General features: G+C 32.3%; 2 protein-coding genes and 1 long non-coding RNA gene across 3 annotated transcripts; 1 reads left to right on the forward strand and 2 right to left on the reverse strand.

The window, feature by feature from the left end:
* LOC121244363 (two-component response regulator ORR9-like) lies at positions 1-2,773 on the forward strand. The gene is made up of 5 exons (XM_041142411.1): positions 1-351; positions 558-670; positions 968-1,048; positions 2,178-2,245; positions 2,356-2,773. Exons 1-5 carry the CDS (start codon positions 213-215, stop codon positions 2,615-2,617), a joined length of 663 nt encoding a protein of 220 aa, XP_040998345.1. The 5' UTR covers positions 1-212; the 3' UTR covers positions 2,618-2,773.
* LOC121244364 lies at positions 1,022-26,238 on the reverse strand. The gene is made up of 3 exons (XR_005936407.1): positions 26,228-26,238; positions 22,960-22,970; positions 1,022-1,144 (listed from the first exon to the last, which is right to left on the reverse strand). It is a non-coding gene; the product is annotated as an uncharacterized LOC121244364 (long non-coding RNA).
* On the reverse strand, positions 6,147-10,643 carry LOC121244362 (protein disulfide-isomerase-like). Its single transcript, XM_041142410.1, has 10 exons — positions 10,365-10,643; positions 9,568-9,598; positions 9,154-9,441; positions 8,882-9,070; positions 8,628-8,753; positions 8,231-8,368; positions 8,019-8,138; positions 7,802-7,919; positions 7,088-7,200; positions 6,147-6,368 (listed from the first exon to the last, which is right to left on the reverse strand). Exons 1-10 carry the CDS (start codon positions 10,562-10,564, stop codon positions 6,180-6,182), a joined length of 1,512 nt encoding a protein of 503 aa, XP_040998344.1. The 5' UTR covers positions 10,565-10,643; the 3' UTR covers positions 6,147-6,179.
* Positions 26,239-26,380: the final 142 nt, after the last annotated feature.

Here is a 26,380-nt window from a genome sequence, read left to right on the forward strand (position 1 = left end):
ATACATACGTACACCATCTGCTATCTTGCAAAGAACGCCAGCTTCATTACTTGTTGCCTTCTCCTACCTAATAAACCTTCACAAAACAACACACACTTCTCATTCCATTCCCCCATATACAGATCAATCTCCATATATATATATATATATATAAACATTAACTGGGATTCTCTCAAGAGCCGGCCTGAGTTTCAATATTCTTCACCAAATTAATGGAGTACTTGCACTCAGATATTGCAGATCATACCCAACAAAGGGAAAAGCTGCAGCATTTCCATGTTCTTGCAGTTGATGATAGTCTCATTGAGAGGAAGCTCTTAGAGAGGCTCCTCAGAGAATCCTCATGCAAAGGTAAGAACACTTGGATGGAATTCTTCTTAATATATTTCTTTTGATGTAATAATATTCAGCATTGCTTGTTTTTTGTTAATTAACTCATGGGGGCTGGCCTTGTGCATCTCAAACTCGATTTGGATTTATCGAGGAAACATTGTGTGTATCAAGACCTTCAAATAGAATTATTCAATGAATATTTATTGTTATAACGATTGTTGCAGTGACTTGTGTGGATTCTGGGGACAAAGCTCTTGAATATCTGGGCCTGCTTGATAGCCAAGAGATTGACAGATCTACAGCTTCATCCTTTTGTCCCCAATCCTCAACACAAGAGGTCAGGATCTTCTTTCTTCTAAGCTCCCATGAAATTAACTGTTCATTAGTGACTAGTTATTTCTAATAAAAATAATTATTTTATATCAAAATAAGTCTTTTTTTTTTTCTCAAATAGTCGTTATCGTCACAAAAATCTATATATTAGATTTTAAGAGAAGAAGATGATCAGTTGGCATGGTAATTGCTATGATCATCAAAAGTAATATTAATTATTTTTATAAGCTTTTTCCATTAATTCTTTGACGAAATAATTCGAAGTACTAACAACAAATAGTTGTGTGAACAAATATCGCAGGGATTGAAAACTGTAAACTTGATCATGACGGACTACTCAATGCCCGGGATGAGCGGCTATGATTTACTTAAGAGAGTCAAGGTGATAATTAAATCGCTATGATCACCAATATTCTCTCATGATTGATATAAAATACATACATTACGTGCATTCTTTGGACTAGTACGTACAGATATACTCATGATATTAGAAGGGGAAAGAAGGGAAAAAAAAATAGTGTTATATTCAGAAGAAGCCTTCAAAGAATAAATGCTTAGAGCTAAGAACATACGCTTTTAAAGGGTAAATTTCTGAAGGAAATTAATATTTTACAAAAAGATTAACACAGTTGAATGTATTAAAAAAAATGGCCAAAGTACTTTTTAATTAAGAATTTTGTGGGGGTCTGCTTTTAATATTTGAATTAGGGTCTTAAAGTAATAATAATAATAATAATGAAAATAGTAAAAACTGTAATAAGCAATCAACTTCTTGATTTGGATTTCTTAAATTTTCTATTCAAACCTTAAGACCTAGAATATTGAGATATAAACACAAAATGTTTTTATTTTTATTATTTTTAATACAATGGGGGAGGGGGTTTCGAACCCATGTTCTTCATTTGGAGAGAGACCTAATGTCATCAGGCTCTTGGCATAAAACATATAATCATGTTGGTCATATATTTATGCTCGAGTGAATTTTTAAACATTTTTAATTAAAATTATAGAATCCATTTTATGTGTATATATATATATAATCTATATGTATATATTTCTCGCTTTAATGGCATGTTTTAATGCCTAGAATATCTCATAATTTTGTGAATAGTAGTGAAATTGTATTAAATGAAGATGTTTTATTGGATTTTAGAAAATAACAGAGAAAAACTTGAACAAAAATATATTTTAAAACAAAAAATTATAATTGAATTTGTTAAAGTGGATAAAGTTAAAAAGTGGTTTGATTATAATTTGTATAATTATTTTTGTTTTGAAGTTTTTAAAAATTGTATTAATTTTTACGTTCAAGTAATAATTAGGTAATAAATAGATAAAAATTTTGAAATTGAAAAGTATTTTATGTTTTAGTAATGTTTGAGAACGAAAGTATAAAAAATTTTGAAAATTTTGATATAGTTTCATGTTTGCCGAACAAGCCCCAATTTAGATAAGAGTAATTTGAAGAGATCTTGGTACAAAGTGCTTATTAGGTCTGCTTTTTTAAGCAGGGGTCTTCGCGGAAAGACATACCAGTAGTGGTCATGTCATCAGAGAATGTACCGTCTAGAATAAGCATGTAAGTTTCTCGCTCTTTTCCTCCATTTTCCTTTATATATGTATATATATATAAACACTCTTTAGGATTTCTGACTGAATAAGAAAATGCATGGAATGAGTTGAGTTTAGGTGTATGGAAGAAGGGGCAGAGGAGTTCCTTCTGAAGCCTGTTCAATTATCAGACTTGAAGAAGCAGCTTCAGCCTCACCTTCTGAAACTTCCAGTCCATCCCAAGATAGACATGACCACTTCCAACGACAATGGCAATGGCAGCATGATCATCGACATCACGATGAACAACAATCAAAACGTAGTAGTGAGCAAAAGGAAAACAATGACTCCAGAGCCACTTGAGAGAAGACCTCAAATGAAGGGACTGGCAGTTATATGATTAAATGAGTATAGCATTCTAGTCGCAGTTTGGTGCATGTATATAGGATTGGGGTATAAGATTTGCAACTGTTTTTCAGCCAGATTTCTATTTCCTTGTATTAAGGTTTTCGTACAACTCTGTCACAGAACAAAGAAAGAAATATAAAGTTAACAGCATTGCTTTTTTTTTTTTCTTAAAAAAATTCACAAACAGACGTAATTTGATGTGATATATTAAATTATAAAATTATTTTTATTATAAAATAAATCTATCGCATCGTATAAATCGTGACTATAACACTTCTCTTTCTAAAAAGCTTCTACTGATGTTAGTCTTCAAATATTCTCCAAAATGCGTCTACAATTTCAACCATTTTTCAAGACATATAATTCCAGGACATTTCAAACCATTTTGCTAAGCACCAAAAAAAATAAAATAAAACTCCGGCAACATTGCCATGTGAGCATAAATATACATCCTCTCTAATTTAATTTTTTGGAAAGAGATGGGTGTGATCTTCTCCTTCGAGATTGGAAAAATTTAAGGTTGCTGCGAGGTTTGCGGGCCTAACATCTAAGAAGGACAATTGTACTAATATGCCTATATGATGGAACTCAACATTTTTTATGTTGGAGGCAGCCCAAGAATATAAGTTAGCATTTGTATTATTGGGTGATAAAGACATCCAATATGTAAAATATTTTGATGATCATAGGGATTGAGGAAGCCTATAGATGATGACTGGGAAGTTGTATCTATTTTCGTAAATTTTTTTAGACTTTTTTACAAGGTCACCATGACGTTATCTGAAACTTTGTATTATACATCCCATTATTTATGTCAGCAAATATGTAAGGTAAAAGAAGAATTAGATGACATAGTCGCAAGTGGTCACATTAGGCTGCGGGAAATGGCGTTGATTATGAGGATGAAGTACAACAAGTAATGGGGAGATTTCACTAGGGCTAGTATTTTGCTATATGTAACTGTTGTTGTTATTGAACCTCAGTTTAAGGTGGATGGCATGATATATCAATTGAGAATTGCGTACGAGCAAGCATGAGTGGAGCATATTGCAGCAAGGGTTAGGGAAACCTTTGATAGATTATTTGATGAGTTTACCATCTTGCAGGGTGGTAATATTACGACACCTACACCTACCCTCACCAGTTTCAGAAGTCGGAGTTGGGAAAAGACGTAGATTGGACAGTTGGAGTAGAACCCCTTCGTCCGGAGTTCTACAATAGCTCAGTCAGAGATAGATAGATACTTGGTAGCGGAGCTTGAACCATTTTCTTTAGACTTTGGTATATTAAGTTAGTGGAAGGTGAATGCCGTGAAGTATCCCATCCTTGGAGAGATAACCTGCAGTATTTTAGTCATCTCTATTAGCATCGTAGCCTCAGAGTCGGTTTTTAGCACCGGAGAGCAAGTATTAGATTCATTCTGGAGTTCATTAACTCCTACCACTGTGGAGGCACGCAGAATTGGATTACAGAGTCAAATTCATGTTTCAGATGTTCTTCACTATGAGGAGGCCGACGTCGATGAGGAGGGTGGTGATCAGCTTGGATCTAGTAATCATGGGTCTTTAATTTCTTTTTCTTATTTTAATTTATTTATTTTTATTTTATTGGTATTAATTTCAAATTTAATTATAATAGTGATACATGAGACGACGTCTACAGTCACCTTCGATGCAGTATGACTTTGTATGTATTGGATCCACAATTGTCATGATTTGCATAATATGCATGTATTTTTAATTTTTATTTCATGTTTATAACTTTATAATTCTAATTTTTTTATTTTTAACTTATTAATATTGCAGGTTTTATGATCTCGACACAACTCAGTGAACTCACCACCACTTCAAATTGATCAAATTTGAAATGTTATGATTTTATTAATTTACAATTAATTGTAATGTTGCTACAATAGTTAGTAATACAATTTGTAATATTTATTATTTTTAGATGAGTTTTTAATATTTTAATAGTTTATTAGTTCTCTTAATTTGTATAATTGTAATAACTTAGTGTCTTAGTGATGATTATTAGTTAATACTTAATAGTATTAGTTGAAACATAATATATAGTTATTGGTTAATAGTTTCTATCCAATATTCATATAATTTATTTTTTATTTTCCATTTTGTAATATATTTATTTTTGTAATTAAATTCTTGATCTAAAATGGTCCAAAAACAGGTTTGAATGTGTTTCTAGGTCATTTTGGACTCAAATAACTGAACTAGACCAAAAACCCAGTATTTTTTTTTTGGGAGGGGGGGGGGGAGGTCTAGGGGCGAACGGACAAAAGTCCACCTCACACCCCATGCAACGAATGGAATACTCTGCCCCCACACAGACGGAGGCGGTATGCAGGAAAAAAATTCTCACCCTTGCCCATGTGGGGGTGGGGGGCAAGAGGGGTGGCCCCACCCCGTAAGGGGGCGGGTAACACCCCTAGGACATATAATTCCAGGACATTTCGACCATTTTGCTAAGCACGAAACAAAATAAAAATAAATAACCAGAAATTGGCATGCAACTTTTTTCCACATTGCCATGTGGGCATAAATATATATATCCTCTCTAATTTAATTTTCTGGAAAGAGATTCTATAGCCACAAAACTGTTACATAAACTATTACTATCCGAAACTACCAGAGCTGCTACACATACCAAAAGATACCTCTCATTTTTATTCATGGAAACATAAACTTTAAAGTAACTAGAACGGAGAACGGCCGAAGGAGGGAGATCAGGCATTGTTAATCTTGCTACTGTTCTGGGTATAAGAGCAGCCACTAAACACCAGATGCACACAAAACCGTCCTGCACAAGAGAATGATGGCAGAATTTTGTGAATAAGGTAAAATAGTCTAAATAATAATAAAATGATTTGAATTAAAATATTTTATTAAATTTTAGTAAAAGAGAATAAAAAATTTCTAAAATTAAGAAATTATTTGAATATTATTTTTATTTTAAAGTTTGATAAAATTATATTGATGATTTTGTGTTTTATTTTAAAATTTATAGAAGTTGTAATGATTAACTGAAAAAATTGAAGATTTAAAATTGAAAATTATTTTATGTTTGAATGATCTTTCGAGAAAGAAATTGAGAGAAATTTTAAGAATTTCTCATCTCTTCTCGTTACACAAACGTAACATAAGTCTCAACATCCTTAAGAGGGTTTTGCAAAAGTGTCTTGAGTGCTATGCATGCCTCTGTTGTGTGCGTGCGTTTGAGATGGAAAAAAAATAAAAAAAAATAAAAACTTCAATTTGTAGGAGGTATTTGGTAAACCTGTCCACTTGCAGCTGATGGGGACATTGATAAGCCAGATAACACATCTTATCTCTCTAATATTTGAAAGCAACTATGCATGTCTATTGCCACAAAAGGACCGAGTTATTCTTTTCCATTCTTATATAATAAACTAGTAGTAAATCTATGCAATATGTAAGAATATCTAAAAAAATCAATATGGTTCCAGACCAAACTGCTACTTCTTCAGAACAAATGAAAATTAAAAGAGAGTCAACAGGCACAGCTATATTTACCTTCTTTTAGAGCTCATCTTTTGACGAGTCATGTGGGGCAGTTTTATCCCGATTCTTTTCGATGAAATCTATGATCTCTTCTTTGGTCCTCTCACCATCATACTCCAACAGCTTGCCACTTGCTGAGCTAAAGTAGAGGGTTGGGTAACCTTTCACATCGAATTTATCACTCGGGACATCATTTGCAGTTGCATCCTAGAAAGACAGAAAATGTACTAAGAAAATATTATATGATACAAAATGTTATAAAGATATATTATATGTATGATAAACAATATTATCAGCCACATAAATAAATTAGTCCGACAAATTGGAGACAGATGAGAGAGTTCCTCGACTAAATGGTATGCAAATCTGAATGCAGAACACCCAAAATCCCATGACAGCAGATAGGTCATGCCTCATCCATACATACATACATACATACATACATATATATATATATTTATATCGGAAAACCTCTCCAAGGCAGAGCCCTTCGAACCCACCCCTGCAGAGTAAACTCAGGTCCCGTGCACTGCACCCTCGGAAGTTTCCCTACATGAAACTAGTTAAATCGCTGACTTTTCACCAGAGGGTGTGGTGTGGCCCCTAAAGGATTGTTTGCACCCATGAGGTGTTAAACGTTGGACCTTGATGAGAGTGATACCTAAGACCAAGCCCTCATCCATACATATATAATGAAAACAAAAATAGATTTAATGACCAAAGTAGTTTGTGGCAAGAGGTGCATATTTCTTTTTTCTTTTTTCTTTTTTATAGGTAATTGAAGATATTTATTAAAGTAGATAAAAGGCATAGCTTTAATTCTGCCTCCCGGACAGATAGAAACTTCAAATTAAGAAGACAATAACTGATAGTTGACATAGATATAAATAGCTATTTATAAAGCTAAACGAGGCAATAGATCTTACAAGTTTCGCAATAACAACGTCAGCGTCATTTTCAAATGAGATGGCAACTTCATCCAAGATCGGAGCCAATTTTTTGCAATGTCCACACCAAGGAGCATAAAACTCTAGGAGAACTGTAAATTGAATAGATAATGTGAGTCTATAATCATAGGATAACCAGAAGAATGAAACAATATCAAGCATTAAAAAAGGTACTGAACAACAACTGTTAATAAAAAATTAATAATTTGTTTCGGTTCCTAGACCCTTTCTTCATATCAATTCTTCAAACTCACCCCCTGTTCATGACTCTTACTACAAAATAACCAACTGGTACAAGTTATGTGAATATCATAAATCTTAATCCCAATAATTATCACAAGGAAGAAATGGTAGGAAGATCTATAAGACCAAATTGAATTGTCTCACATGATCTGCACTTTTTTTTTTTTTTTTTTTTTTTTTTTTTTTTTTTTTATCAGCAAGTTTATTAATAGAAGTCTCACATGATCTAAGTTTATTTTTTTCAACTTTCGTCTTTCATCTAAAACCATCTCATCTTATCTCTGAATCCAAATCAGCCCTTAATCTATTAAATTGAAATAGAATAATACTCAAAAAAGGTACTAAAGGATAGGAAATGCTTGGTAATGCCTTCCATTCGAAGACCATATTAGACATTTTAGCCTACCATTACATGAAACGAAAAGAAGTAAAAAAATTTATTCTTCTCACCATTCTTTCCAGAATTGAAGACTATATCCTGGAGGCTGTCCGCGACAACCACTTTCACAGGCTCGTTGTTAGCTTCAGGAATAGGTTCAGACTTCCTATATGGTTGGACATTGCCATCCTGGAATGAAAAGTCCATCAATTAAGCAACTTTCACTCACTTAACATCCAAAAGTAGCTGACAGAACAAATGCAATAAATGAAGCAAGTAAAGAATCACCTTGTAGTCCTTCACCCAGGGTGCAATATGACCAGCCTCCAAGTTTGCTTTCAGATATTTCTCTCCTTCAGCCTTCTGAATGACAAGTAGTGGAACTTGCTCTTCTTTAAGTCCAAAATACTGATCGTACAATCAAAACATTTACCATGTCAAAGAAAAATACAGAGCAAAGAAGAAGTAAAACCGGAGGAGCAGACTGAAAAGATACCAACCTGGAAGGCACCTTGGCTAGCTTCCAGATCTCCAATAAGAAAGCTTATCCCTTCTCCTTTAGATTGCTCAGCAACTTCACGATATTTTGATTTAATAGAATCGGCAATTTCAGTGCTGAAGTTCAGGAACAACATAGCCTACCCATTTTAAAATCTTTAATTAGAAGACAATCAATTAAACAGAGAAGGATGCATAGAACAGACAGCCAAGATAATGCCTGTCCCATTGAAATATAACCTAGAAAGCATACGAGAATTCCAATTTATGAACAAACTGAAAAGAGGAGAGGATTTTCAACAAATCTTCATACACATCCATGATACTAAATGCTTGAAATTATTCAAGCTTTAGAATGAGCGAAAACCAAATTAGCAGACAAATTTCACAATGAATTACCTTGGCATTCGGATTGTTAAAGAACTTAATAACAAAAGGATGATTGTTTGGATCGTTATTAAAGACAGTCACAGTAGGCAAGCTAGACTCTTCAACAAACTTCTCTAAAGCATCCACATGGAAATCCTGCATGCATGTAACTTCTGTAAGATAGCTATAGTATACATTAGAATAAATTGGCATAAAAACGTCTAACTGAAATAGCAATTAGATGATAAATATATCTGTTCTGAAACTTCTCAAATCAATGATACCTGGAAATCAACAAAACGTTCATCAAATGGCTTCAAGATCCTAACTGTGGGCCCCGTCACTGATGATTCCCCACGTGGAAGAAGCTTGGCATCCAAAGTATGCCCAAACTCGTAGTCCGAGCGCAGTTTTTCAGCAAGAGATGTGAAGTTCTCAAACTCCTCCCCAGAAAATTTTGGGAATACCCCAACCTGTAAGATATGAAAAATTATTTTCAGAGGCTACGCTTTACGGGAAAGAATGAAATGGAAAACAAATAGTATTAGGCGCATACAATGAATATCTTCTTGTCATCAATAAGATTACTAGCATCTTCCACAGATTTAATTTCAACGGATGCAGGACCACTTTGTTTCTTCAGATAATCAACGATACCATCTGCATCACGTGGACCTTTGTACTCTTGAACAGTCTTTCCTCCATTTCTCAGAATCTTAATTGTGGGGAAACCTCTGACCTCGAAATCAGAAGCCAGATCTTTATTTTCTCCTTCATTGGCATCAACTTTTGCTAGAATGACTGGAGGGTCATGAACGCTCAATACAGATGCAGCTTTCTCGTACTACAAATGAATGGAAGTTATTATCAGCTAACTGAAAAAATATAAGGTTTCTGCTTCTCCTTAATAACTACCCAGAGTGTTGAGTAAACTCCTATTAAAGCACTAGAAAATAGAAATTCTTGTTACCTCTGGAGCAAGCTTCTTACAGTGGCCACACCTGGAAGGATGATAACAGATAAATATTAGAAGTACAGATGAAAGGCAAGATTATCAACTTTCAACTCCGAAAAAAAATTACTTTTTTACATGAGAAGCTAATTCTTATGTTTGAACCTATTGTGCATATGCAACAAACTCATAAATGTAGGATGCGGTTCGATGTCACAATAGATTTTTCTTTTTTCTTTTTCGTTCAAATAAAAAGGGACATTTTTCTGGAGGAAAGAAAAACAGGTTAGAAATATAAGACATGATTCAGCAACATTTTTTCAGATTAACATATATATATAAGACATCCTTTCGAAAACTAATCACCTAGTTTGAGCGAAATGAGACGAAAAAAAAAAAAAAAAAAACAGTAGCCTATAACTAGTTTTGATATTTATCTAAAATAAAATGTTTTAACCCACTTTAGACGTTAATTGAAAAAGTGAGGTTAAGAGAGCGCCCACACACAACATGCAAGAGAAGTAATCAACTCATGCTTGAATTACCACGATGAACAAGTGAATTCGAACCCTAAAAGCAGATTAAACGTAGGATTTTTATTCGATTAATGAAAAATAATAATTATAATAAACAGATCAGCACTACAAATCTAGATTCAAAACGCGTTAAAATAAAGGAAAATAAAACGGAGAGAGAAATTAATTTTGAGAATTTAATCAATGCAGACAAACAGAATTCAGCAGACTAAAACAAGTAGCACAGATCGGTCAAAGTAAACGGAATCAATTACGGTGAGAGGAGAAAAAGGATTATACCAAGGGGCGTAGAACTCCACGACGATGAAGTCGTGCTTGCTTACAGTGTCGGAGAAGTTGGAGTGGTCCAAGGTGAGCACGAACTCCTTCGATTCCGATTCCGATGCCGATGCCGGTTCCTCGGCACAGATATTCGTAAAGGACGACGCGAAGAGAGACAGAGCCAGCACAAAGAAGCAAATCGAAGCCCTAGACGCCATTGTCAAACCCTGCGCGTTCGTTCTCGTGAGTTTTTTACCCCCTCTCTCTGATAAGAGTGCTGAGAGTTCCGCTTATATAAAGGTATTTGGAGGCGGAATCGAGTAGAGAGACAACGCCACAAACGTTGGTTTGTACCGTGACACGTGCGCAACTCTGAGATAATCTCATTTCTCGTACTCGCTTGAGGTCTGGTTGTGGAACCTACTCGCTCTACCTATGGTTGATTGATGACGTGGATAAAAACCATTGGGTCGGGCTCGTCACACGTATGTTATCTTAGAAAGTGAAAGTCGGCAAGTACATCTCAAGTTTATTACTGGTTTCTGACTTTTGCCCTTACGGGTCTCTCACGGGAATTTCTTGTTGATGTTTCCGATACCGATTGATAATGATAAAATACCTCCCCATTTACAATTTTTCTACAATTATTTATCAATAACTCTGGGTTAAAAAAAAAAAAAAAATCGAGGAATCGGTAAATCAGATCAAACCGAAAATAGTATTAAATTCAATTTGATTCACTACTAGTTCTATTTTTTTCAAAATGGGTAAAAATTAATCCACTTTCAATTTTCTTTTTTCTAACACTAAATTAAATTGGACCGATATATATATATATTTTAATTTGTTATATTATATAAAATATTATTTATATGGTCTTTTATATATAATTATATATAAAATAATTTTGTCCTCTATGATAAATTATTAATGAATATATTTTTTTAAGAATTTAATTAATATAATATTAAATTTTAAAATTATATATAAATAACTATATATTATCACTATAATCTATTGTACTAGTAGTTATACAAATAGTATATCACTATATATTATAGTATATTATAACTATTAATATATCACTATATTATATATTATACAGCACTATAGTCTATAATATATATTATATTATATATACTATATAATATATTGGATTGGAACTGAAAAATCGAAAGTATCAATTTAGGAGGATGACCGATGTGGTATCAGTTCTTCAAATCTCAAAATGGATATATACTGGTTTGATTTTAAAATATATACAAAATCAAACCGAATCGAACTGGTTAAACCCTAGATATGAGAGCTTTTGAATTCGAGCAATACCCTTTTTGGTCTTAACATTTTACCATTTACTACAATCCTTATTATTCATTTTAAGTAGTTATTGTTTGTCTATCCAAGAAAATAAAATAGTTATCGTTTGGAAAAACAAATATTTTCAAGTATTCTTAGATATTTTTAAACATGTTTAGATTTTTCCTTTTAAAACATCACTCAAACACAAAAAAATGTAATATTATTTTTTTTAAATTTCAAAACAAAAATAATATTAAGAAAAATATATTCAAATAATTTTTTAACTTTATAATATTTTTATTCAATTTTTTCTTTCTCATTTCTCAAAATTCAATAAAATATCTTAACTCAAATCATTCAAATACTATTCACAAATATATTAAGATATTTGAAATATCCAAACCAACGATAGAAACAATTGATTAAAACATATATCATATGAAGGTTATGTTATGGGTCAATTCCGAGACGGAGGGCAAAGAGAAACAAGAAGAGTTAGGCCTCGTTTAGATAGTAAAAGTGTTTCATCTCATCAATATAATTTTTCTAAAGTTTCATACAAAATATAATAAGCAATTCAATTTTTTTAAATTTTAAAATAATAATATTATTAAAAATTAATATTTAATAATATTTTATTCAACTTTCAACTTTTATCTCAACTCATCTCATCTCAACTTACCATAATCATTTGGATAGACAAGCTTTTTCAATTCACCTCGTTTGTTTTCAGAGATGAAATAAAACGAGATGAGATGAGTTGAGATTAAAGTAAAAAAGTTGAATAAAATATTATTAGAATATATTTTTTAATATTATATTTATTTTGAAATTTGAAAAAGTTGAAATGTTTATTTTATTTTATGTTGAGATTTAAGAAAGTTGTAATTATGAGGTGAGATAAGATGAAATATTTTTTAAAAACAAACGAGGCGTAAGAATCAATGGAATGTTTGTCTATCTATGAACATCTCTATCTGTATTCGAATGATAAACAAGATAAATTTATTCTATATTGGGCAAGGGGAGTAGCCGCCCCTTTACTCTCTAGATTTTGTTACCTCGGATCACAATATAGTATATTTTAATTATAATTATAATTAAGATTATGAAAACAAGGATAAAAGATAATATTTCTCTGATAACAAGCTAATAAATATTGTAAATTTCTTTTATCTCTCTTGTGTTATTTAAGAAATTAAGCGTAATTGGAAAATAGGCAATTACATCTCAGTTATACCGAATTTGTAGTTATTGGAAAACAGCTACTTATTTTACTGAATTTGTACTTATTGAAAATCTTTTGTTTGGATTATATGTATTAAAATTTAGATTTTAATTTTCACAAAAATCAAACAAGATTTCAAGTTTTTCAAAATCTTGGATTTGAAAAACAAATCTAAATCTAAATCATAATTATTGTATCCAAATGCATCCTACAAGAATTGATCTCAAATAAGCTATCCAAATCTGAATCCTACAAATCAATTAAAATCAAAGTACTTAAATAGCCTTAAAATCACTTTAATTGAAAAATTACGTTGTTTTGATGTTACATATTAAAATATTTTTTAATCTCAAAGAAGCTAAAAAATACGTTTAAGGAATAACATCATTTTGATATTTTTCCTTAAACGCACTTTTTTGGATAATCTGGAATATAATTTAAATTTTAAAAAGACTGTCAATTGGCAAAAATACCCATACAAATTTTAGATAATTAAAAATTTTAAACTTTTAAGGATATAATCATAATCTTTAAAAAAAAAAAAAATCAAATGATTGACATTTCTATTTCAAAAAGCATTTATTTTATTTGTTTCTAAACAAATATAACACGTTTGAAAATGTTTTAAATTTATGGTTACCAAATAGTAAATAATTTTTTATTCTTAGAACTTATTACTTCAGCTATAAATTATAAGCCCTAAAGCTAGAAGCTATATTTTTCACTGTAAACTCAAACATGCACTAAGTAACCTTATGCAACAATGGTTAGATGATCAAGTTTTCTGGAGCTTTCTTCATTTCGTGTTAATGATATTTCGTGTTAATCATTTTCCTTTAAACAAATCCATTCTAAAGATAATAAGGTTGCAATGCTCTTTACTCCTATTGAAATACAGAAACCTAAAGTCTCGATGACTCTATTATTACTCATTTACTACTTACATGTATTTGAAATTTTTTTATTTTTTTATCATTTTCTTTTAAGTATTTTTTAACATCCTTAATTATTAAGAAAAAATTTAAAAAATATATAATTGTACTAATAATCACTTCCTTAATCATTACGTAAAATAAAAAAATTTAAAAAAAAATTAAATACAAAAAGAGTAGTAAATAGATAGTAAGAAGGTAGTAACTGGCCTATCATTTTCCAATGGAATTTGGCTCAATACCTATTTTAGGCTTAATTAATGACATGCTCATCAAGTTGTAAAGCACTAAAGATCTGGTTAAAGCCTGGACTTGTGACTTGCATGAAATTAAAAGGGATTCAAGAATCCACAAGTTGTGATATTTATTGAGGCTTACTCATGTTGCTAGCTAGCAGTCTCTATTGGTCACTATGCCTAACTCTACCATGCACCTCGATAATTCTAGTAATTATTTCCCTGTAAAGGAGATATGCCATCTGAATCCAATGATTTATGGGGATGCATCCGGTTTAGGGCTATCTAAATATCCACTAGTTCAAAGGTTCTCACCATATCTTCATTCATTGCATCAGTTACTCGTGGTTGGAGAGTTTCTAAAAGATATTCACATTCAACATTAATATTAGAAGAAAAAACATTTGTACATGTTAGTATATCTAGGAATATTTCCATCATGATGGTATATCTTAGAATATTGCGATATTATGGAATATTCTTAAGAAAGAATATTTTGTCGTTAAGGCCATTTTGGGAAGTGAGATGAGTTAAAAACATCTCATCTCATCTAAAAAATTTTCATAATTTTCTTCATAAATATGACTCAAATATAAAATACTTTTCAATTTTAAATTTTCAACATTTTTATCTAATTATTACATAATCATTACAACTCTCTTACACTTCCAAAAAAAAAAAAAAACAATACAACTTTTTTAAATTTTATTACTATTCACAAAATTTTCATCTCATCTCATCACACAAGCAAGTGTTGATTGTATATTGAACTGTTGGCGACATATCGTGATTGCCACAAGTTTATGCATTTCATGATGGTTCTTTGTGAGGATTTGAGCCCACTCGAGTATGTCTCCTACATCACACACCACTACCCTCTCTGGAGGCCATTGTTGTTGATCTCATTTATGAGGAAAACCAACGCTTCACTATGCAGTTGCACATCTCTGATTCTGTTATTGATCTTGCCTCTTCACCTACTCCCAAATCTACTTTTGGAAGTTCGTCTAGATGTTGCACTTCGCAATCCTTTCTCATATTGTCTTTTACAAATATTTGTAGTGTCCTTGTAACAGCCCACCATAAATTTAAAGGGATAAATTTCTTTAAGTTTTAGGAATCTCATGAAAATTCCATAGGTTTTTACGAATCGACTCAATCACATAGATTTTAGTTTATTAGCATAGCCAGTGTAGCCACTCACTATGGTGTTAGAAGCGTAATTTTATTTATTTTAGGTACCTAGAAGTGTCAAAATGGGATACGGTCTGCGCCATTAGTTTCATTTGAATATTTAGGATTTTATGGAGCAACTCATTTTTAGTTTTCGAATGAAACGTTTGTTAAAAAATGCATTGTATTTATTTCGTGGCCTTCAGAGTCGAATTTCGATAAATGATTGCACCCTAAGGTTAGTATGTATATTTAGGATTTTACAATGTAAATTTTATTTTCACTTTTTTCAGAGTGGATAGTAATCTCGAGAGTAGTACCAAGTGCAGTGTTTTCAAAATTATAGTGTGGAATATCTAAATTAGGTTAGAGAAGTTTTATTTAAACACTTAGCAAGATCTTAGCCACACTTGGTGAATAATATTGGACACTTGGCACCAAGAGGAACTAAGAGATGGACATGTGAAGGAAATCAAGATGTGAGATCATGCCACCTAAGCGAAACTCTATTTCATCCAACCACCCTATCACCACCCCGCCCTAACCTAGGACAAGGCCGTGACCCTTTATCCGTTCTTTCCTTATTATTATTAGTATTATCAGTACCATATTATTATATTTTTTTTCCTACGAAGGTGATAAGGGATATGCTTGAACATGCCATGCATGTACTCTGCATTTCTAGTTTAAAAGGGAATACCTGATTGACGATCTGTCCAGCATTTTTACATAAAGGACTCTCATAGTCCAATATTCATTCATCAAACATAACTAGTTCTAAATAAGAGGGGACTCAATCCTTGCAACACAAACAAAGAGGTGTCAAACCATCGTATGTGGGGTTACCATCACCCCACCATAGTATTTACATCATGCCCAAAGACATATTGTCTTAAGTAAGCCAACAAAAAATCTCAACACTGGACTCATCATAAAAACATAAAAACATAAACTATTATCATTAAAATCGAACCGACAGGGAAACTCTAAGCATCGGCCCCTCCCTCCTCGGTAGAGTCTAGCTCCACAGCCTCTTCATCCATACCTAGACGTTTAAAACATATAACAAAGTGAGTCTAATACTCAGTAAGCTATACACCATGCTATTAACTTATTAATTACATAATGTTTCTTTTGAAAACATGCAAACATAAATATTTGCTAGTTCTTGACAATGCTTTCATTCATAAAGAGTTTAAGGAATAACTATACTTTCATGTACAAATAATTTAAAGCATAACTATATTTTCATGCATAAACGGCTTAAAGCATAACTATACTTTCACGTATAAACATTTCTAAGAAATGACTTTATTTTACGTTTCACTTTCTTTGGCCGGTATACACCATTACACGTCGTGTATTGGGGTTAGCGGTCTTTTGGACCCAGATTCCTCCAGCGGCCACAGGTTGGGAATCCCTTTCATGGGGGGCATCACTGGGTGCACTACCAGTACTATTTACCCAGCATTGCAATCTGCCCATTCCTTTGGTACCCTTTCATTCATATGGCCGTTACGTATTTTCATGCTTTCATCCTTTTCTTTCCTTTCTTTCCAGTCAAACGTTTTCATTATCTTTCCTTAGTCTAAATGCATATGCATTTATTTGAAAAAGTGTTTCGGGTAAGGCTACATATAGATAAGGTGTAGTTATTTTAGAGAGCCTGTATAAAAATTTCATGATGCATTACCTTATACACATACACACAATTATAATCAATAGAGTGCTTAACAGGGGCTATCAAGAAAGGCTTGTACATAATATATATACATTTATTTTTTCTTTAGAAGAACATTTGTAAAGAGAGAGAGAGACATTCTTTCTTAAGAGAGTTTTGTGTATGGAGCATGGTCATAGCTACTTACCTCGATGCTTTACAAGTAGGTTCCTTGAATCTTGAAAATAAACTCATATTCAATGAAATGGGATAAACATATTAATATTCATTTCATTTTAAGCTTTACTATTCGACATCCCTACATGCTTACTTAAATTACTTGTTGGAATTAAAGTGTCTTTCTTTAACCCATTTAGCTACTCACCGTACATGGCGCTAAGCCAAAACATTAATATCTTCGTTCCGACATTTAAGAAACCCATGAAAGTACATATCTTGCTTGCTGTCCCTTTTTAAAGGTCATCATTTTCTATATGAAGGATAGGTAGAAATCATAAGTTAGAAATGTATAGATGGTATGGATTTATTTAAGAATGGAAACGAACAAATAAGTGCTACAAGTTTAGAATTTTTATTTAAAAATGGCATTTGATAACTTTGTAACATCATTTGGAAGGTAAGTCCAACAACAGGGCCAATGCCCACAAGAGGGTTGATTTTTGTCACTTGTTCTTCAATAGTTTTTCATACTAAAATTTATCTTTTTATTAAACTAAAAGGGTAAAATTGAACAAGGGGTGAAATGGGTTGGTTTAAGCTTCAAAACAGAACATATTTCAGAATTTTGCAGTGCATGGGCAGCAAGCAAGTCATGGTCTTAAACATCCCCCATTTAACTAAAATCCCAACTACATAATTGAACAATATTAGAGTTGTAGAAAACTTAAGAAAACGCTCATATATTTTCTAAAAACATAGCATAATAAAAGGGGTATAACACTCGGCAACTTAAAATTCCTAAAACAAATTTGCTAGTTTAAACTAGAAATTTTTAGTGGTTTACTTAGGCCATAAACTTGAGGAAAGTATATCTAAAATTATAAACCTCAACTCCATTAATTTAACACATAAAGACATAATTAAAACATGGCTTAGACTCAAGAAAACACAAGAAAGGACTACAAAAATCTACCTTGCAAAACACACGGCTGGAACACAAAACAGAGCATGACCCACGGCTTCTTCATATATATATATATAATATATTATATATATCAATAGATCAATTAATCATCACTTGTGACTAACCGAGTTAAATAGGAAAATACCAATTTCGAATGGTAGGAGAACATGGCAAAAACAGCTTCAATATGCTCGGTTTTGCCAAAAGAAACAAAGCATTGATGTTTGTCAACACATAGATAACAACTAAAAATAAGATCCAAGCTAAAACAACTCAATGGGTCTCCAAAATCAATTAAAACCGAGTGGGTCAAGTTAGGGTTTTTACCTTTAGATAAATCATTCCCAAAACATGAAAATGGTGAAGGGGAAGGTAGATTCAGCTTAGAAAAACAGAGGGCACACAAAACCCTTGGTTGGAAGTCTAAAACCGAAACATCAATAGTCAACAAGAGAAAAAACTCACTTGATTAAACCATGGCAAAGTTTCGAAATATACAAGAGAGAGGGACGTTGAGGGTGCTCTTACCTTATTATTTCCCTCTTGAGAAGAAAGAAAAATGGAAGCTTGGCTTGAGATTAGAAGAGAAATGGAATGGGAGAGAAGGGTTTGTAGTCGCACGGTGAGGGCTGGAAGAGTTTTCTTCCTTTCCTTGCTCTAGAAGCCGATGGGTGCTAAAGAGAAAGAAGAGATTTGTTCCTTCTCTTGTAAGCCGACGTATAAGGGAGAAAAAGGGAATTCTATGGCTTATTGAGGAAGCTATGGGTTCAAGGAGGAGAAAAGTCAATGGATTTGATCAAGACTTATCCCATAAGTTAGGGAAATGAAAGGTGGAGGTTAAATGTGGAAATGTATTTACTTGACCTACCCATCAAATGGTAGAGAGAGCTTGGGTCATTTCTCAAATAAATAAAATTAAAGGACTTGAAAGAAAATATTGTAAGCTCATAAAAAAAAAATCATATCATTGAATTATTTAATAACCCACATAAAAAAATAAAAGCACACTCATCTTAAAATAAAAATAATAAAATAATAAAAATCTTTATCTCAAAATATTTAATTTAAGGAATTAATAAATGACGTAAGGACCTACGTAGTAGGATTTGAGTATTACACATCCAATTGTGCCAAACCAAAGAGAGTTCCAACCCTAAAAAAGCCCTAAATACTTAGAATTCAATTGAAACTCCAAAAGTTTGGTTGAAACCGAAACCCTAAATGAATTTCCCAAATCCTAAACTTGTTTCCAAACTCTAAATGGATCCGGTTTCTAGCTTAGTGTTTAATCATTTAATTAAATCACTTTCACATGCTATTAACAAATAATTGTTTTGTTATAACATCATTATTCAACCTTTTAAACCTGAAAAATTTTATTGGGTCAAGAAAAATTAGATTTGGACTTGATAGCAACCCAAACCTTAAACAAACCCTCTTTAAATCCCAAATTGAGGCTCACTCGATTAAGGCCCACAAAACTGAGCCACTTTTGTAAGGCATATGGAGGAAGTTTTCCCCCATCTATGGCTGACCAAACTCTACCCACAATAACCCCAAGTTGTACATGATATGAAGGCCAAGCAACCTCACTCACCAACTCTCACACGACAGCTCTAGGCAGCAATACCATGGTCTGCTTTTGCCCATTTTTTTGGACTGAAACAACCATCACTCAATGTCATTCACAATCCTCTCATCACCCCTCAATTGTGTAAGAATTCTTCCAGTCTATTTCCCTTTCATTTCATCCATTTCCATCACTTTTCTTGAAGAGAAACCTAAAGGTTCTCTAGGACAGTTTTTCTGAGTCACTTTGCACTCCCTTTTTGAAGTTTTTGTAAGTATTTTCTCATAAAGTTCCCTTCACAAAAGTTATTCCTATTTGAGTCTAGTTTCTGTGGTCTTTTATATTATTTTCATGGTCATTTTATCGATCAAAAGTTATTTTAACCATGAAAAGATCATCCCGAGCAGTAAACTGGACAATGTTTGGTATTTTGGAATTTTTTACTAAGCTATTGGAAAGTTCTTAGTCTCAACTTTTTATAGAGTGTAGTTAACATATTTATATGAAATCATGAGGATTCGTTGCATGTTATAAGTTTTTTATGAATGTTTTTCTAGATTTAAAAAGTTGGAAACTAGAAGGAGTAAAACAATTTATGTTTTGTGAAAGTTTGAATCTTTTGTGTAAAGTCATTCTCCAATGGCTTTGATATTTTTATATGATGATCCTAAGTCTTTGGTCTACATGTTAGGATATTAGTTTGAATATTTTTGGTTTTGGTTTTAAAGATATGATTTTTTATGCATGAAGAGACTCTGTTAGGTTACAGATTTGATGTTTTCGGGTGTATGGATGTTTTAATGCAAATATGCCTTGTGATTTTGAGTTTAATGATTGTATCTACTTTATGACATGTTTTACCATGTGATATTGTTGGTTTGTGATTTTTTTTCATGGTATGTTTCAAATCAAGTGGTTTGATCAAAACCAAACTTTAAGAGAATCTATTTTTGGTGAAGTATTGAAGCCAAGTAGTTCTAGATGAATTTTGTGAGTTTTAGTGATTTTTACTTGATGATTCTAAAGATGATATTTCTTCTGAGTATGTTAGGAATATATTGGGAGAATTTTTTTGAAATTTTGAAGTTCTTGGAGATATTTTTAAAAAGAGACAAAACCTTGGGATTCAATGGTTATATATTAGTTAAAAAGTTTGGAACTTTTTGTTAAAAATGTTTGTGTTTTATGAATTGGATTTTTGTTGGTTGTTTTAGTATGCTTCTTAAGCATAGGATATGATGATCTATGTTGCAATATTTTGGTTTAAGCATAAGTTATGAGGTTGGATATAATTGCAACAAAAATCAAGAAAAATGACTTATAAGTGTTTTGGTCTTACTGTATTTGTCATAGTTGTGATTTGTTTTAAATTTTTCTAATTAGATATTTAGATTTAGGACAAAGTTTACATGAAAAGTGTAAATTTTAATGAGTTTTGGAGTTATGATGCAAAATCTTTAAATTAGGGATAAAATTATCATTTTTCCACATGTAGAGTGTAAAATGGTAATTTTACTCTAAGATAGTATTTTCATGTTTCTAAGTTATTAGTGATGAAGTTTCTAACGTTTAGAAATCCTTGTTTATAGTTTTTCATGTTTCATTCTTTTTCTGTAACACGACATCACTATAAGTTAGCTTCTAACTTACTGTCAAGTTTTTGTGTATATGTGTTGGTAAGGGAACTGTTGTCTATGCTCTTATGTTATTATATATGCCATATTATGCCATGTCACTATATATTATTTGTTACACATTATATTCTATTATGCAATATTTATCTGTTACATGTTATGCATGTCACAAAATATTTTCTGTTACATGTTATGTCATGTCACAAAATGTTATATGTTACATGTTATGCAATGCCACGAAATATTTTCTATTGCATGTTATGCAATGTCAGGAAATATTACACGTTACGTCACGAAATGTTTACATGTTTCATGTTGTCCCATGACATTCATTTCACGTACTTCTAATGTTACATTATGTCATGTCGTCTGTCATTTTGTTTCACATCATGTCATGTCTCGAGTATAAAGTATGTCTCGAATGCAGTATTTTCTCAGTCAGTCATGCTTGAGATTCTCATGACGTAATTACTATGACTTTTTGAGTATCTCCATTAGTAATTCACATAAGGTATTTCCGGAATAATCATTTGATTTAATAAAATACCTCAACTCAAATACTCATGGTGTAATCATTCTGATTGTCAGAATATTACTAGGTATCCTGATGTAATCATTCTGATTGTTAGAGTATCTTATTTAAAATACTCATGATGTAATCAATCTAATTCTGAGTATCCCTAACCGAATATGTTGGGCAGAATCATTCTAATTGTTCACGATTCCTGACAAAACAACTGGTGAAATCATTTTGATTATCCGAATTCATTTTCGTTTCAATTCGTGTTATTTTACGTTAATGTTCATGTTTATTACTTATGTTTAATTATTAAACAAGATTCCAAGTTCATGTATCTCAAGTTCAAGCTCATGTTATTCAAGTTCAAGTTCATGTTACATTACATTCAAATTCATGTTATTCAAGCTCAAGTACACTTTCAGTTCAGGTTCAAGTCAGTTCACGTTCAAGTTCATGTCATCAAGTTTCAAGTTCAGTCCATGTTTAGTTCAGGTCATGTCATATATGTCAAGTCACTTCATGCTTATTTATGAATATGATTATGCATTCATGTATTTAATGCATGCCTGCATCCATAAACTGTATGTTAAGTTTCTTGTTAACTTGTTGAGATTTGTACTCAAATCTCACTGTGATAGTCCTAACTACCATTCTCTCTAAATGATAGGCGATGTGAATGGAGCAGAGCCTAGCCAATTGGAGGAGGTCAATTAGGCAACACTGAGGAGACACAGAGCTTGTGGTCTCCATGATTAGGTTTATAGATAGCATTATGGCATCCCTAGCCGAGTTACGCAAGTTGCTTGACAGGCTAGCCTAGTAGTTTTGTTTTGGTGAATGTACTTATGGAGCTTTGACTCTTGTACCTTTAAGATTACAGATGTTTTGGACTTGTGCTATAATCGTGGATATGTATCACTTTCATGTTTTATGTATTATGTTTAAGAATTATTTGGGATATTATTAGTTAGTGCATAATATTGCTCAAGAAAAAAAATATCTGCTGCAAATATTGCATATTCCTATATGCATATAAGGTGCATTGCATTTTTAATTATTATGAACAAAAGCAGGTAATCTTGTGTTGCATGTATTAATGCTTTAGATGTTCGCTTGATCCCAAGTGGAATCTGGGGGCGTCACAGTCCTTGTTACTCAGTTGTAGAATGTTGTAAATTACAACATAAGAATCAGTCCCAGGCCCCCTTTTCACAAACTGTCACAATAGCTCTAGTTGATTCTTTTGTGTTTGAGTCTTCTCTTGAGCCTTCATATCAGTCCACAACTCTCTTACTAATGTCGAGGCCTTAAACCATCAGTTTTTTTTTCCAATCTTTTGTTGTCATGTCTATCACTTCAAGGATATCTCCTTGGTTTATTGACTCTACATGTTATAATTATATGAGTTCAAATCCTACACTGTTTCCCACAAATCCTCCTTATCACCTCCAACTATTTACACTGCTGATGGTTCTCATTTGCATGTCAGCTACCTAGAGTCTATTTCTACCACTCAATTGTTAGTTGAGACCATGTACCTAGTTCCAAAGTTATTGTTGAAATTCTTTTCAGTTGATCAACTTTTTGAATTAGGCCTTAAGATTAGTTTTTCTAAGAATGATGTTGATGTGCAGGATCCTCAGACGAGACAACTCATTGGGATAGGCCATAAGATTGGACGTATTTTTTAGCTCTCTTCTCTACATATCACTTCCTCTATCTCTAGCTTTGTTGCTACAATTACCACCTCTTCCAGTCTATGGCATTCTCGGTTGGGTCATGCCTCTCTACCACATATTTAGCATTTAACGTCTCAAACTTATCTAGGTCTTATAGATTTTAAGTCCTTTAATTGTGTATCTTGTCCTACTTGGCAAACAAACACATTTATCCTTTAAAAAAAGTGAGTCTTTTTCTTATAAATCATTTGATTTGACCCATTTTGACATTTGGAGTCGTGCTCCTATTCATACTCAGGGGTCCTTTAGTTTGTAATCTTTGTTGATGATTATCATGATACCCCAAAAGAAAAATTAGATCAAAAAAATTTCATGAAAAACTATGGATCATTGATCTAATGAGAACTATAGGAATTTCATGGCTTATACTAGTCAAAAATCTTATTACAAGATTTAAGCTAAATTATGAGCCTTAATAAAATCGAAACTTCTTAGATTTAATTGAGATACTTAGGATCAAAATTAGACAAAATGATTAGTATCATTTCTCTAGTTAGAATTTTTAGAAATCTATAGAGCAATAAAGATTTTTGTATTCATGTGGTGCCAATTGACCCAATCGGATTGTGTCACGTGGCAACTAGTATTTCCACCTCATCAACATTATTTTAACACTCTCTTTACCTAGAAAGCTTACCATCTGCAGCTTGGAACACAAGGGTGAGCCATCTCCCCCATCCATTTGATCGCCATGCCTTACACTTGTATAAAAAGCTGAAAAATTGAAAGAAAGCTAGTGGCCTTTAACCGAGCCTTCCTCTTCGGCATTTCTCAACATTCTCTTCTACCAAAACTGACCATCACCACCACTTGTCCTACATTCAACAACTTGTTCAACCATCTTAGAAGCTTTTGGACACATGAAGATCTAAGACCATCATCTTGCCAATAAAGCTTGTAAATTGAGAGAGAGCATTAGTAAGGTTTTGGTCGAGTGTTCCCCCTTTCCTTCTTCACTTTGTCTTCTGCATATTCAAGAACCCTCTCTCCATTTCTCAACTTCTCGCCTTCACACACACACACTTAGATTGAAGCACAAAAGTTCACCTTCTACTTACAAGTTTAGTGTGGTGAGAATCAGCTTGTGAGCTTCAAGATTTTAGCTCAGTAAGTTAAATTCTTGTTTTACATTTCGGTATAAGTTAGATTATTGTGTTACTGAGTTTTTAGAAGCATTTTCTGGAAGTATATGATGAATATGTGAAGTATATATTGGTTTATAATCTGGGGTAGCATTCTTGAGTTAAGTAGTGTTAGTTTGGGTTAGATCTTTGTAAATGTTAGATTTTTATGGATGATGTGCATTGTTTAGATGTTTAAGCAATCTTCAAAATACAAGTAGATGAATGATATGTGTTCAAGAATATCAAAGTGCATGTCTCGGATTAGCTTTAGTTTGTACATATGGTTTTCTCTCATAATGTGTTTTGGTTTGTATGTTTATTTGGACTTAATTAATATCTTCAAGAGACGACCTTGATCATAATTATTTTTGAAAAATTTAGTTACCTTGATAATCTAAGCATTAAAAGCTCAATAAGGGCAAGACACTCATGATTAAGCTTCGATTTTAATGTTTCATGTTCAAACATGTGTTGGCTGATGTTTTCATTTAAATCTGGACATAGGTTGCGTAAATCAACACTAAGAACATGATTTTGAGTTCTGTTTTGGAATATAATCAAGTATTAATTTTCGGTTAAGTGCTTAGACATGTGAGTTTAGGCTTTAATTGCAATTAGTGTAAGGCATTCAAGGCTTCGAATTTAGTGATATTCTATGCTTTCTTGTATGAAAAATGATATTTTGAGATCAAAAATTGATATAACATAGAATTTATATGTTATTTGCAAAGTTTGGTAATCTTTGGGAGTCGAATTGTAATTATTGAAAGTTTAGGGATATATATACAATTTCTAAGAGGTAAGGGGTTAAAATGTAATTTTAGAAATACGTTTTGGAAGCTCAGAATTTTGTAATCTTCTGGATTGATAAAGAATAATCAACGACCTCGAATGGGACAGTAACCGTCCCGAATCGAAGGTAAAAGCCTTATGGCTGGTGGGGGCACTAAAGTGCTCATTATGACGGACGTTTCATGACGCCTAAGGCCTCGTTTGGTTATATATATGAGATAAGATGAGAAATTTGTGAATAGTAGTGAAATAGTTTGAGTTAAGATTTTTATGGGGTTTTAGGAAAGGAGAAAGAAAAATTTAAATAAAAAAAATTATAAAGTTAAAAGATGGTTAGAATATAATTTTTTTAATATATTTTTTTTTGGATTTAAAAAAGTTAAATTATTTTTTGTATTTTGTTTGGAAGTTTGGGAAAGTTGTAATGATTAGATAAAAAAGTTAAAAATTTGAAATTGAAAAATGTTTGTGTTTGAATAGTGTTTGGATATTGAGATTAAATGAAATGGAATAAGGTGATTTCAAAAACCCTAAGTATTCTTGAGACGAAGCCACAAGCGGGCATTACCTGTCTGAAGATAATGTACTGAAGATAATTAATAGGTGTACACAATTTATATGGGGAGACATGAGGTACCACAAGCATGACTAAAATATTATGCAAGATGTTTTATGAAAAAAAGTATGTTTTAATGTTTTATAAAAGATTTTGAGTAATCTAGACGGGAGAAATATATAGTTTTTGTAATACAAGTTCATGTTCATGCATACATGTTCATGTTTATTATCAATCATGTTTATGTTATCTTTGTTGGATATTGTGACATAACTTACTGAGATTTCAAGACCATGGTAGTCTCACTACCATTCTCACCCGAAATGATAGATTTAGCAAGTCATGACGAAGTAGGTCCCAAAGAGAATGAGCAAACTAGGCTTGATGAAGTGGATTGATAAAGTTTCGACTAAGATGGACATTGGAT

This window comes from Juglans microcarpa x Juglans regia, chromosome 8S (assembly GCF_004785595.1).
Source record: "Juglans microcarpa x Juglans regia isolate MS1-56 chromosome 8S, Jm3101_v1.0, whole genome shotgun sequence".
NCBI classification, from domain to species: Eukaryota; Viridiplantae; Streptophyta; class Magnoliopsida; order Fagales; family Juglandaceae; genus Juglans; species Juglans microcarpa x Juglans regia.

What these genes read in the sequence shown, in the direction of transcription:
- LOC121244363 (XM_041142411.1), top strand. Translation starts at nt 213, where the DNA reads ATGGAGTACTTGCACTCAGATATTGCAGATCATACCCAACAAAGGGAA. An exon ending in CAGAGAATCCTCATGCAAAG is followed by an intron (nt 352 to 557) that starts GTAAGAACACTT and finishes CGATTGTTGCAG; the next exon opens with TGACTTGTGTGGATTCTGGG. An exon ending in ATTTACTTAAGAGAGTCAAG is followed by an intron (nt 1,049 to 2,177) that starts GTGATAATTAAA and finishes TTTTTTAAGCAG; the next exon opens with GGGTCTTCGCGGAAAGACAT.
- LOC121244362 (XM_041142410.1), bottom strand. Translation starts at nt 10,564, where the DNA reads ATGGCGTCTAGGGCTTCGATTTGCTTCTTTGTGCTGGCTCTGTCTCTC. An exon ending in AACGTTTTGTTGATTTCCAG is followed by an intron (nt 8,754 to 8,881) that starts GTATCATTGATT and finishes ACATGCATGCAG; the next exon opens with GATTTCCATGTGGATGCTTT. An exon ending in ACGTTGTTATTGCGAAACTT is followed by an intron (nt 6,369 to 7,087) that starts GTAAGATCTATT and finishes CTGTCTTTCTAG; the next exon opens with GATGCAACTGCAAATGATGT.